This window comes from Myotis yumanensis, unplaced genomic scaffold, assembly GCF_028538775.1.
Source record: "Myotis yumanensis isolate MYYU_CA2020_CCGP unplaced genomic scaffold, mMyoYum1.0.hap1 SCAF_7, whole genome shotgun sequence".
NCBI classification, from domain to species: domain Eukaryota; kingdom Metazoa; phylum Chordata; class Mammalia; order Chiroptera; family Vespertilionidae; genus Myotis; species Myotis yumanensis.
Window position 1 is genome coordinate 83,672,379 of NW_027223758.1, and position 13,878 is coordinate 83,686,256.

General features: G+C 42.4%; 1 protein-coding gene across 3 annotated transcripts in view; it reads right to left on the reverse strand.

Annotated features, from left to right (window-relative positions):
* DYM (dymeclin) overlaps nt 1-13,878 on the reverse strand; it is a 243,199-nt gene that overhangs the window by 31,224 nt on the left and 198,097 nt on the right. For all 3 annotated transcript variants that reach the window (XM_070421132.1, XM_070421134.1, XM_070421133.1), the window contains one exon: nt 12,851-12,964. In XM_070421132.1, the coding sequence (XP_070277233.1) occupies nt 12,851-12,964 (114 nt within the window). The remainder of the gene's footprint in view (nt 1-12,850; nt 12,965-13,878) is intronic.

The window sequence follows — 13,878 nt, forward strand, 5'->3', positions numbered from 1 at the left end:
TTTTGATATTTATTTTATATATTTAAATGCCATTTAACAAAGAAAAATCAACCAAAAAAATGAGTTCGCGTGTCACCTCTGACATGCGTGTCATAGGTTCGCCATCACTGCCTTAGTCATTGGAAACCATGGTTTGGAGAACTGGGCAAAAATTATTCTGCTACAACTCCCTGCCTCCAATTTTTATATCTTTTCAATTAAGTGTTTTAGTTTAGTTTTCATGACTATCCAAGATGTAATAGTTAAGACTAAATTTTTATATTCTGGGATCACAAAGTAAATACTAGGCTTAATCAACTCATAATTGCAAGAAAGAAAAAATTTTATAAAATAAAGAGGTAATATGCAAATTAACCCTCATACCCTCACAAGATGGCTGCCTACGACCAGGCCAGCAGGGGGGTTAGTGAGGGACAACCAAACGACTGAACAAGCAGGCTGTGTGGGGCGACCAGGTCAGCAGGGGGGTTAGTGAGGGACGACCAAACGACTGAACAAGCAGGCTGTGTGGGGTGACCAGGCCAGCAGGGGGATTAGTGAGGGACAACCAAACGACTGAACAAGCAGGCTGCGTGGGGCGACCAGGTCAGCAGGGGGGTTAGTGAGGGACGACCAAACCACTGAACAAGCAGGCTGCGTGGGGTGACCAGGCTGGCGGGGGGGCCATGAGGGGCAACCAGGCCAGCAGGGGAGGCAGTTGGGGGCAACCTGGCCAGCAGGGGGGGCAAGTTGGGGGTGACCAGGCTAGCAGGGGGGGCAGCTAGGGGCGACCAGGCAGGCAGGCAGGTAAGCGATTAGGAGCCAGCAGTCCAGGATTGTGAGAGGGATGTTCGACTGCCGGTTTAGGCCCAGTCCCTGGGATCGGGCCTAAACCGGCAGTCGAACATCCCCCGAGGGGTCCCGGATTGGAGAGGGTGCAGCTGGGCTGAGGGGACCCCCCCCCTGCCCATCCCCCCCCCCCGTGCACGAATTTCATGCACCAGGCCTCTAGTATCCTATAAACTGCTTACAAATCTACCATATGTTTATTTAAACAAAAATAATGTAAGACATTATAACAAATACCATGTTAGATTGTTTATCAAGAATGGCTATCCCAAAAATAAATATAGCATGTTTAGTGCAATTCCTTACTATGTATGAGAAAAACCTAGAAGTGTTGGAGCACTCCATAAACCAACAATAGGCATAAGTGTCCAAACATTTCAAAAATCACTCCCCAACACTACATACAAATACTGTCAAAATCAACAATTTAATTAGGTCTATTATGAATACTTTGGGTTAAACAAATTGATCTTAATAGTCAAATAGATTTGTGAGTTTGGAGGAGACAAAAATGTTTGATTTGAAAGAAGGGCTGGCTGAAGTTTATGGTTCAAAGATAAGATGACCTGAAACCATCTTGGACAAGCATTTAAATTCTCTTTAGCCTGTTTCCTCACATGCACAATGGGAGTTCTCCTTATACATTCTTTGGTTGTTGGGAAGACTAAATGAGAACCCCTCATAACTAGCAGAGGGCCTGGCACAGAGCAAGTGCTCAATAAACATAACCAGATGTTAATGAGTCAGGCTGAAAAGCACATGCAACTGTTTTTTAGTCTTTACCTGAGGATATGTTTCTTTTTATTGATCTTGTGGGGGGGGGGGGGGGGGGATGAGAGAAGTGCATCCCCAACTGGGGATCAAATCAGTAAATGTCAATTATTTATTGCACAGTTTCCTATTTACAGTAAAAGAGGAGTTATCTTCTGGGTAATTCCCCAAAAACATGACCAATTTTTAAATACTAGATATGGTAAAATTCTTAATCCTCCAATTACTGATAATTTATTAAACTGAAGAAAAGAAGGAACCTGGAAACTTCACATAATCGAGTAGGAGGTGGCCTGATCGTGGTGTGACAACCTGCACAGACCTGGAGAATTCCTTCGTAACATTCAAGTTGCTCACTAGTAAGCGAACCCGAACCAGAGACACGCCCTGCTGTGGACGTAGACAGTGAGCACTCTGAGCTGTGGCTTCTAACTCAGCTCCCAGGGGACACACTAACTTTATTTATTTCCTTCCAGACCCTACAGGAGAAATAAGCAACTTAGGATCTCAGGGTCTGTTCTTTGTGTGTCTGTTTATGCACGATGGTCCAAGAAAACCAACTACCTGGTATTGCCTTTCCCAGACTTCACGGAATACCAGTAAGAAGAGGATGTTTAGAATGACATTAATACTATTTACTCTGAACAGCCAAGTTGTTTAACTATATAGACAGATTTATCCAGAGTGTATATTCCCACACAGGATATTACACAAATATTTTAGAAGGCTATGTCAAATAACATTTGATTGAAAAATATTTTATTTTGTTGAAAGTCAATTACTATGCCATGGGCTTCTATATCTTAATGTTTACTTGCCCAAAATTGGAATAATAATTCTAGAACAAATTTGGCTTTAGTTCTATGATACAAAAGAAACTTAAAAAACTCCTGGCTCATCTTCTCCAGTTGACATTGCTGGTTAACTTCTCACAGGTAAGGGGGGAATTGAGCCTCTCTTAACAACCCAGAAGGTGGTTGGAAAGAACTCTGAATAATCTTAATGTTTAATTTACATTTTAAGAAAGAACAAGTTAATAAGTACACACTATTCCACACTTTCTTTTTTTTTAAATTTCTTTATTGGTTAAGGTAGTACAAATGTGTCCTCATTTCCCATTAACCACCAACCCCCCCCCACCCCCCCCGCACTCATGCTCTCATCCCCCTGTTGTCCGTGTCCATTGGTTTGCCTTATATGCATAAGCCAGTCAGAGAAAGATAAATACCACATGATCTCACTCATTTGTGGAACATAGAGAACAACATAGAGTGATGAACAGGGACAGATCCAAAGACAGAGAAACAGCGATCAGACTATCAATCTCCAGAGGGAGAGTAGGGGAGGGAGGGGGTAAGGGGGAGAGATCAACCAAAGGACTTGTATGCATGCATATAAGCCAAACCAATGGACATGGACAACAGGGGGATGAGAGCATGAGGGGGGGGGGGGGGGGGGGGGCGGGGTTTGATAGTCTGATCGCTGTTTCTGTCTTTGGATCTGTCCCTGTTCATCACTCTATGTTGTTCTCTATATTCCACAAATGAGTGAGATCATGTGGTATTTATCTTTCTCTGACTGGCTTATTTCACTTAGCAAAATGCTCTCCAGTTCCATCCATGCTGTTGCAAATAGCAATAATTCCTTATTTTTTTTACTGCAGCATAGTATTCCATTGTGTAGATGTACCACAGTTTTTTAATCCACTCATCTGCTGATGGACACTTAGGCTGTTTCCAAATCTTAGCTATGGTGAATTGTGCTGCTACGAACACAGGGGTGCATATATCCTTTCTGATTTGTGTTTCTGGCTTCTTGGGATATATTCCTAGAAGTGGAATCACTGGGTCAAATGGGAGTTCCATTTTTAGTTTTTTGAGAAAACGCCATACTGTTCTCCACAGTGGCTGCACCAGTCTACATTCCTACCAGTAGTGCAGAAGGGTTCCTTTTTCTCCACATCCTCTCCAACACTTGTTGTTTGTTGATTTGTTGATGATAGCCATTCTGACAGGTGTGAGATGATACCGCATTGTCGTTTTGATTTGCATCTCTTGTATAATTACTGACTTTGAGCATGTTTTCATATGTCTTTCGGCCTTCTGTATGTCCTCTTTTGAAAAGTGTCTATTTAGGTCCGTTGCCCATTTTTTTATTGGATTGTTTATCTTCCTTTTGTTAAGTTGCATGAGTTCCCTGTAAATGTTGGAGATTAAACCCTTATCGGTGATATCGTTGGCAAATATGTTCTCCCATGCAGTGGGCTTTCTTGTTGTTTTATTGATGGTTTCCTTTGCTGTGCAAAAGCTTTTTATTTTGAAGTAGTCCCATTTGTTTATTTTCTCTTTAGTTTCCATTGCCCTAGGAGCAGTATCAGAGAAGAAACTCCTTCGGCATATGTTTGCGATTTCGTTGCCTGTGGATTCCTCTAGTATTTTTATGGTTTCCCGTCTTACGTTTAAGTCCTTTATCCATTTTGAGTTTATTTTTGTGTATGGTGTGAGTTGGTGGTCTAGTTTCATCTTTTTGCATGTATCTGTTCAATTTTCCCAACGCCATTTATTGAAGAGACTGTCTTGACTCCATTGTATGCTCTTGCCTCCTTTGTCGAATATTAATTGGGCATAGTGGTTTGGGTCGATTTCTGGGTTCTCTATTCTATTCCATTGATCTATATGTCTGTTCTTATGCCAGTACCAAGCTGTTTTAAGAACAGTGGCTTTGTAATACAACTTGATATCTGGTATTGAGATCCCACCTACTTTGTTCTTCTTTCTCAGAATTGCTGCAGCTATTCGAGGTCTTTTTTTATTCCAGATGAATTTTTGGAGAGTTCGTTCTAGATCTGTGAAATAAGCCATTGGTAATTTAATGGGGATTGCATTGAATCTATAGATTGCTTTGGGTAGTATGGAATTGAGCCCCTCTTAACAACCCAGAAGGTGGTTGGAAAGAACTCTGGATAATCTTAATGTTTTATATTTTAAGAAAGAACAAGTTAATAAGTACACACTATTCCACACTTTCATAAAAAGCTTATTAAAACAGCATTTCCAATGTGAAACATCCTTTTACATTAATCTTGCATACAAAGCTATTATTATATACCCAACAATTATTTTATTAGTAGATATTAGTAAGCAACCCAGACTATGATGTGCTATCATGTGGTGTAATACAAATATTATTCAACACACAGTTTGAATCTTCAATCAACTTTAGATGCAGCAGTATTCTGTGAATTAAACTCTAGAGGTTTTGAGTGATTCATTTTATTATAAACACTCAATCCAAAAAGATGATTAAAATAAATGAGATAAGGCTTGATTATAAACAGCCTTTTTTTCTCTAGTAACATCTGTGGTAATAATATGCTATCATTTAAACCAACTGAGGATGATTCACTATTTGTGAATAAAATTTTAGTTTCTCTTCTAGTACTGGAGATGCCCCCCCCCCCCTTTTTTTTAATATTCACTCCACGATATGTTTTTTTGATTTTTTTTTTTTTTTTTTAGAGAGAGGAAGGGAGAGGGAGAGAAGAAATACCGATGGAAGAAACATTGATCGATTTCCTCCTGTACGTGCCCCAACCAAGGATCAAACCTGCAACTTGGGTATGTGCCCTCCCGGAGAATTGAACACACGACCCTTTGGTGCACAAGATCACTCTCCAACCAACCGAGCCACACCGACCAGGGCCCCCCCACCCCCCGCCCCCACCCCTCACCCCGCCCTTTTTTAGCTGAATCCTGCAGAGTGTGAGATAATAAGCTGGAGTTGGGGGTACAGTTTCTTCTATGTTTCAGAACAAAATTAATTGGACCACATAAGGGGTTTATCTATGACCTTGGCCTCAATAGGATTTTTTAAAAAAATTAAATGTTTTTATTGATTTCAGAGAGAGGAAGGAGAGGGAGAAAAGAACAGAAACATCAATGATGACAGAGAATCACTGACTGACTGCCTCCTGCATGCCCCTTACTGGGGATCAAAATTGCAACCTGGGCATGTGCCTTGACCAGGAATCGAACCATGACCTCCTGGTTCATATGTCGATGCTCAACTACTGAGCCACACCAGCCTGGCTTCTCATTACAGTATTGAGCAACTACTATGTACAGGACCTCTAGTCTCAAGGAAGTTATAGATGGATGGGAGAGAGAAAACAGTTGACAACTACATACACAGCAGAAAGGATAGGGTGTGTGTGTGTGTGTGTGTGTGTGTGTGTGTGTGTATTGTCAAAACGGGGATCGAGCCTGCAACCCAGGCACGTGACCTTGACTGGAATTGAACCTGGGACCCTTCTGCCTGCAGGGCGACGCTCTATCCATTGAGCCAAACCGGATAGGGCAATTGGTGCTCTTCTTACATTTACCATACAGACTTTATGGTGACTACTTCACTATTTCATGAAGCCACATATGAACCGCTAAATAACTTTGTCAGATAGCATTCCCTTAGGATGACATAGTATCTGTCTTGGTTCTGTTTTCTACCCATTGTCCTCTGGCATAAAATGAAATGCTCAGTTCCTCTCTTACAGTATAATCCTTACAGTAGTTGACTTTTCATACTGCTTCATCAGTTTCTTTTGATCCTATGCTGCAGTGTTTGCAACTCAAGCGTTCAGGGGCTGAAAGCCTGGAAACTACATTTCCTAGACTATCTCCAGTAAGGCTCTGGGTCAGACTGTGGCAATGCGAGGAACCTGTCGTCAGAAGGCAGAAGAGGAACAGAGTGACTGTTGCTCTGGGAACAGTGGTGGGCAGGCCAACAGGCTTCAGAAGTAAAGTCTTGCCACGGCTTCCAGCAATCTTCCTGCAGGCCCCACGGGATGCTGCAGGCGCGCCAAGTCACCAGTGATGGCACCCCTGCCACATCTGATTTCCGGAGCCACAGCGGCTTTCCCTGGGCTTGGCTCCCAGTCCTTCAACAATTCCCTTTCTGTTTGGAATGAGGGGTTTAATTTCCCTGACAGGTTTGGTAGGGAAAATAGAAGCTACCATATTTTTCCGTGTATAAGATACCCCCATGTATAAGACGCCCCCCACTTTTCCAACCAAGTAAGAAATCAATATTTTAAACATTTTGCTGGTTTTCCTCTTAAAATCTTCTTCTTTTTTGCATCTCAAGAAGTTGCTCTTCCTGTTTTTTTCCACTGTCTGATCATACACTCAGTGGGAGGAGGTCCAAATTGTCTCTCTGCAGCTCTATTTCCATGCTGTTTTGCACAGCTGAGTACATTCAGTTTGAATTTTGCAGAATAAGACAATCGCTTACTGGTATTTATCTTTTTATTTTTTGATATCTTTATGGGCTCAGAACGCTCAAGTCCCTGTTGCATCTGGCACTCTCCACCCCCACCTCCAATTATGGCATCAGCTGACGTCAGTAACAATAAGGCTTGTGATTGGAGGAAGCCTGTTTGACAAGGCTTGGGCGGCTACACACCCGCAAGGCTCCCTCCTCAGCTGACTTCCATGTATAAGATGCCCCTTGATTTTCAGTCTAACAATTTTAGAAAAAAAAATAGCATCGTATACACAGAAAAATGTGGTACTCTCTATAACTAAAGTATAAAGGATTTCACATGGGAAATAGAGGTTTACGCAACTGCAGGAAAGAATAAGGTAGGCAAAGATCGGGCAAGCTGCAACGGAACAAAGTCTACAGCCCTGGAGGATGATCTCTCAAGAGCTCACTGCAAGTTGCTGCAAATCTCAACACCTCTGGGGAGCCACCAGCGACCTCTGCCACCTACAGCACTGAGCCAGGCGACGGCAGGATCTGCCTCTGGAGAAAAATGGCCTCTTTTCGTCAACCTTCCAAATCTCACCCACGTGACTTCCTTTGGCAGACGCTAACTCAGAACCACACAGCAAGGAGGATTCTGGGAAATGCATTCTGGCTTTGTCTCTGTAATACAGAAGAGACTGGAGAAGAGGGTGATGGTGATACAGAGGTGACAACAGATGGTCCAGCTCCTAAATCATATTTTTCTTATGTGCCATATCCCAACTTTTAGCATTTTATGTTTCTTCTTTATGTACTGATGATGCTGCCTGCTATTATGAACTGAAAGGTGACCCCTTTGTCATAAATGAACTCTTTCTCATAAAAGATATCCCCATCAACTATAATTAAAAATAAACATTTAAAAGATGCCCCCAGATTAATAATTTTTCCTTATATCGTTTCTTGCATCTCCTGAGAGAGAAAACTGCTATGAAAATTTATGTAGTTTCGTGCTTTGTGGAGAACAATAATTTTGTATATGCACAAAGAGAATTACACTCATGGAAATGGAAAGGTTCTTAAAAGTCACATAGTTGGATTTCCCAACCAATATTTGAGTCTTTACAATTGGAATGATAAGTAATCACACACATGCTCCTTACTTTTTGCTCTTGTGGCCAATGGCAGGCGTTGTTAATGTACCTCAGCACTCTTTCTGCTGCACCTGAACTCAGCCGTGGAATCTTACTCCATTCACCACTCTGGCCAGCTAGTATCGACAGTTAAGAGCATCCCTGCCAAGGGCCATTAGCTTATTCCCCTAACATCTCTATGCAGTGAGAATGAACACATCACTTCCCAAAAGTTGCCCCTTCCATCTCTAAATAATCCCATCTGCTAGAAAGTTCTTCCTTATATGGAACTGAAATGCAAGTCCCTGTATGTAGCTTCTACCCACTGGTCCTATTCCTGAGACCACAAGGAACAAGTCCAAATCTGCTTTCATAAACAACTCTTCCAGTACTTGAACACAAGCCTCTTCTGCTTGAGTCTTGTCTTCTTAAAGCTAATACCAACAATATGAGTTCCTCTAATCACTTCCCATGTTCCTTCACAATTCTCGTGATTCTCTGAGAGTCTTCCAGATTGTCTCAAGGTGTGGCATCCGAAAGTTTGCTCTGAATTGTCTAGTACGGACAGCTTCTACATTAGTAGCATGTATACGCAAAGTCTGTTGAGCTGCACACTATTTAGCAAAGCAGAGTCAGGCTTCTAACCATGACAGACTGGGCCAACCAATATCTGAAAGTTGTCTTTGAGACCCACACAGATCAAGTACAAATCCACTTCCAAAAACAACTCTTCCAACACTTGCAGACCAATTCATTAACCAATCTGCCAGAACCATGTTCTAGCTACCATTCCCTGGAGCTTTTAATTTTTTTTTTTAATGTTTCTATTGATTTTTGAGAGAAACATCAATTGGTTGCCTCCTGCATGCCCCCTACTGGGGATTAAGCCTGCAACTTGGCCATGTGCCCTGACCAGGAATCAAACCAGCGACCTCTCTCAGTCAACCAACTAAGCCACCCTGGCCAGGACTCCCTGAAACTTTTGTAATCAATGAAGATGGTGTAGCTGTTTCATAGAAGGCCTACGTGCCCTCCTCTGCCTACCAGACAATTCAGACGATTTCTTGGACTAATTCTATTGGCACTTCAATCTTACTGCTATGATCCAAGTCAAGCAATAATCTAACCGGTCTCTCTGCTTTCATTGTCTCCCTATGTCTAGGCTCAACATAGCAGTCAGAGCAATACTATTAAAACATAAACCACATCATGCCACTTCTCTTCTCAAAACCTTGCACTGGTTTCCCATTTCACTGCACCTCATTTCCCCCATTATTTGTTCACCTACTACTCCACTCATTCATACAGCTCTAGCCACTTTGGTCTCCTTGTTACTTCTTCAACATGCCTGGCATTCTCCTGGCTTAGGACCTTTTCAATGGCTGTTCTTACTGCTTGGGACTCAGTATGAGTCAGCATGTTTAACTCTCTCACCTGCTTTTTATCTTTGCTAAATGTTGCCCAGACCATTCTTTGTAATTCTACAACTTTCTTCTACTGCACCCTCACCAATACTCCCAAACCCCCTTCCCCAGCTCTTTTATTTTCCAGAGCACTTATGGAGTTCTAGTACAATCTATCTTTTTGTCATTACATATGCTCACTGTTCATTGTCTGTCTTCTTCTGCTAGACAGTGAGCCCCGTGGGGCAGCAATCTTTGGTCACCAATAGGCCCAGGCACTGAGAGCAATGGTCATCACAGAGCCGATGCTTGCTAAAAATGTACTGTGCAAGCTCACACGGAACATGTACGTCATGTCCTCATCAGCACTGGTCCATGGCTCACACCTAGGCCCCTTCCTCCAGCCAGCCTGTACTTAAAAAAAAAAAAAAAAAAAAAAAAAATCCTCACCCAAAGATATGGGTTTTTTTTTTAATTTTGAGAGACAGAGAAAGAGAGAAAAACATGGATCGGTTGCATCCCATATGTGCTGCTCTAACCAGGGACTGAACTTAGGTGTGTGCCCTGACTGGGAATAGAATCCGCAACTTTTTGTTGATGGGATGATGCTTCAACCGAGCCCCCTGCCCAGGGCTTCTCCCCATACGGCTTTGTGCTTTCTCTCCCCGCATCCCAACTCCTGTTCTTCACTTCTTCCCATATCCCACAAAGCCTTTTCGGACCTCTATTTCATGGTTAAGTACTCTTCCATTCTCAGTCCCCGTGCTGAATCCTCCTTCCTTCCTTCGGGAACGGAAATCTGGCTCTGCCCTCAGGACTCTGATTCCCCTGGATGCTTTGGAAATAGAGGCTGCTCATTCTTTGTTCCTTGGCTATCGATCCTCTTATCCTCTACGATTAAGCAAAAAGCTCTGCCCATATGAGGCTGGTACCGGCTTCTTCTCTCCGTGTAGTTGCCACCTACTGACTTCCAGGCTGCTCTCCCATTGATTGGAGCATTTGGCTCCCCATCTTCCTCTACCACATGGCTTATCATCCTAAGAGACTATGATGCCCATGGGAATGACCCATCCTTGGCTTCCAGCTCACTAACTGGCTCAGCCACACTGACTTTCACTCACATCCATAGCACTTCAGTGCCCCCACTCACAGCCAAACCCAGACCATGTGATCACCACGATCTGCTCCGCTTTCGACATCTTCAGTCTAAATGCACCATCCTTGAATCACGATCTCTATTACTTCCACTGTGCTGGTTCTCTGAACTCATTAAAATCCCTCTTTCCCGGGCTCCTCTGCGTGATCCTTTCTTACGACCTCATGACAGTTCTACTTCTTGACTTCGTTTAGACACCAAGACCCGACCCATCGCTTCCTATAAGCAGCCACTCCAATCTTCATGGATTTTTGTACTGCTTCATATGGTCTAGTTAAGTAAATCTGAAATACTGCAACCTCCCTCCCCAATAAAAACTTAATGTAAGAATGGAAGTATAAATTCCCTATATTTAAAGAATGTCAGGTACCATCTCACACCTGTCCGAATGGCTATCATCAACAAATCAACAAATCAAAAGTGCTGGCAAGGATGTGGAGAAAAAGGAACACTTGTGCACTGCTGGTGGGAATGCAGACTGGTACAGCCACTGTGGAGAACAGTATGGCGTTTTCTCAAAAAATTAAAAATGGAACTCCCATTCGACCCAGTAATCCCACTTCAGGGACTATATCCCAAGAAACCAGAAACATCAATCAGAAAGGACATATGCACCCCTATGCTCATAGCAGCACAATTTACAATAGCTAAGATTTGGAAACAGCCTAAGTGCCCATCAGCAGATGAGTAGATTAAAAAACTGTGGTACATCTACACAATGAAATACTATGCTGCTGTAAAAAAGAAGGAACTCTTACCATTCGCAACAGCATGGATGGACCTGGAGAGCATTATGCTAAGCAAAATAAGCCAGTCAGAGAAAGACATGATCTCACTCATATGTGAGATATAATGAACAACATGAACTGATGAACAAAAATAGATCCAGAGACTAAGAAACACTGAGAGAAGGCAGGGGAGGGGGTAAGAGATCAACCAAAGGGCTTATATGCATGCATATTAGCATAACCAATGGACACAGACACTGGGGCGGTGGGGGCTTGTCCTGGGGGGCAGGAGTGGCGGGCAGGGGGTGTCAATCAGGGAAAAGGAGACATGTAATACTTTAAACAATAATAACAATAATTTTTAAAAAGAGAACATCAGGAGTAAAGTCGAAGCCGGAGTGTCGGGTGAACTGTAATGAGCCATTAGGCTATTGTCACATAGTGGGGCATTTTCGCTGATAAACAGAAATACCTGCCATTGCTCAGTGCTGCATGCGCCGCGCTGCTGTTCCCGTCCAGTGGAGCTCCTCTGAGTGGCTATGAGACTAACGTGCTCTTGTCTCACACACTGTTATTGTAACTAGAAACATTTTCACATCCTACAACAGTATCTCTCAAGCCCTCATTAAGCAGTGGTTTAGGGATGGTGCTGAAAACACAGCCCCAAATGGTGACTCTGGAAGAGCTAGTTGTGATAAAACACTACAAAGAGGCCAAACATCCACTATGATGCACGGTGCTGTTAACTTAAGACAGAGTACTTAAAACACTTAGAAGGTAATGTAGGAAAAAATTAAAATACGGTAAAGGAAAAATATGGTACGATGCCGTACATTCATACATCCCCCCAGACCATGCCCTTTACCTTTTTTCCTATGAGAAAATTAGTCTTGAAGTATGCATTTACATCATGAATCTCTTCAAAAACATAGCCTACACACAATGTAGATGTCTTCTTAAAATATAATGTTCCCCACGTCTTTCATAAAAAGCTCCTCTTTCCATAGATAAACCCAAGCATACAGCAAATAGGTGGCGATTATGAGCATGGACTGTGGCACCAGCCTACCTGGAGATGAATCAGTTTCATAATTTTCTAGTTTTATGACTTGGGTAAGTTACTTACCTTCTCAGTGCATTAGTTTGCTCAGCTGAAAAATGAGGACGATAATGGTACCGACCCCCACTACCTTGAAGGGGTGTTGTGAGGATCGAATAAGTTAATCTATGTAAGACACTTAGGACCCCACCCCGTATTGAGTAACCACCAGGCAAGTGTTAGCCATTGTTGCAAATGTCACATCACCACCTCACCTTCCCATCAACCCTTGATGATACTTAGAAGGATGAATTTATTTCACTGGGTTAAAAAAATAAGTGCTCCTTTATGTAAATTACTCACACTATCTGCAATGGGATGAAGATATCAGTCCTTCTTTTGCTACTTTGGGAAACTGTGAGAACCCTTCTTCATCACAGTAGAGCGGTGATATTCAGGGAGCCTTTTCTAGTGCAAGTACTGGGTAAGTGACCTGATTCTGAGTAGAGTCTGAGGGAGAGAGTGGTGTGTGTTTCATTTGCCAGTCCTACCTTCAGCCTGTCTTTGGGCAGAGCAACAATTCCTTGCTTGATGATTTCCAGGACCCGTTCCACCGAGAGCTCAGCTCCAGCCTGTAGCAACCTGGAGCTGAAGAAGGTGATCACCTGGAATGTAGAATGGAATTTTTTTAAACAAGTAGATGTAGGAGACGTATTTTCATGTGGTCTTTTCATATAGTGCCTTTCTCATATGGTCGTCAAGCTATCCTAACTATACGGCCTGGCTTTTAACTCACTAGCCCTCCTAAATGCATCCTCTCTATAGAGTTTGATGTCTGAGTCACAGTCAGCCCCTGAACGTTCAGGGCTCATTATCCATTCTGTGCATTAAGTAGGCTCCTGAATCTGCTCCTTCTTGTGCTGCCTCACCTTGCATTTGTATTTCATTTGTAGAGCAGCACCTATCAGAAGGTGGAGAAAGAAAGCTAAACCTTAAAACCTGTTAATACTGAGGCTTCATAGTAACTCTAAAAAAAAAAATATAAAAGCAAAATAAGAAAGAAATGTGAAGCTAATGACTAAAATGGTGTTTTGGGCAGTATTTATACATTTAATTTTCCCACGACACTCGTATCCTGATCACCAGGGATAATCAACAGCAAGCTATAATTACTTTTGCACATGTCACAGCACAGCCTGAACTAAGCAGCTACATTCTGGACATAATCCTGTCCCTTAATATTTGTCACAAAACACTAAAAGAATATTATATCTTAGCAAATCATTCAGCATCACAGTGATAACAAATCAAGACATTGTAGATCCCTTGTTATTCAAGAACATCACACTTGATTTAACCTTGTTTGCCATTTGTAGGACCGCCATATTGGCAACTGAATGGACTAGTGTGGAGTTCAGTAAGGATGGCAGGATCTGGAATACACAAAATCTAACACGAATTTTACACTGAGCAGAGATAAAAATAGTTCTTGCCTTTACCATACTACACATCCATTATTGTTCACTGCCTCTGTTCTCTACTTATATGAAGCCATGACATTTCTTCTCTCGTTGGGTGT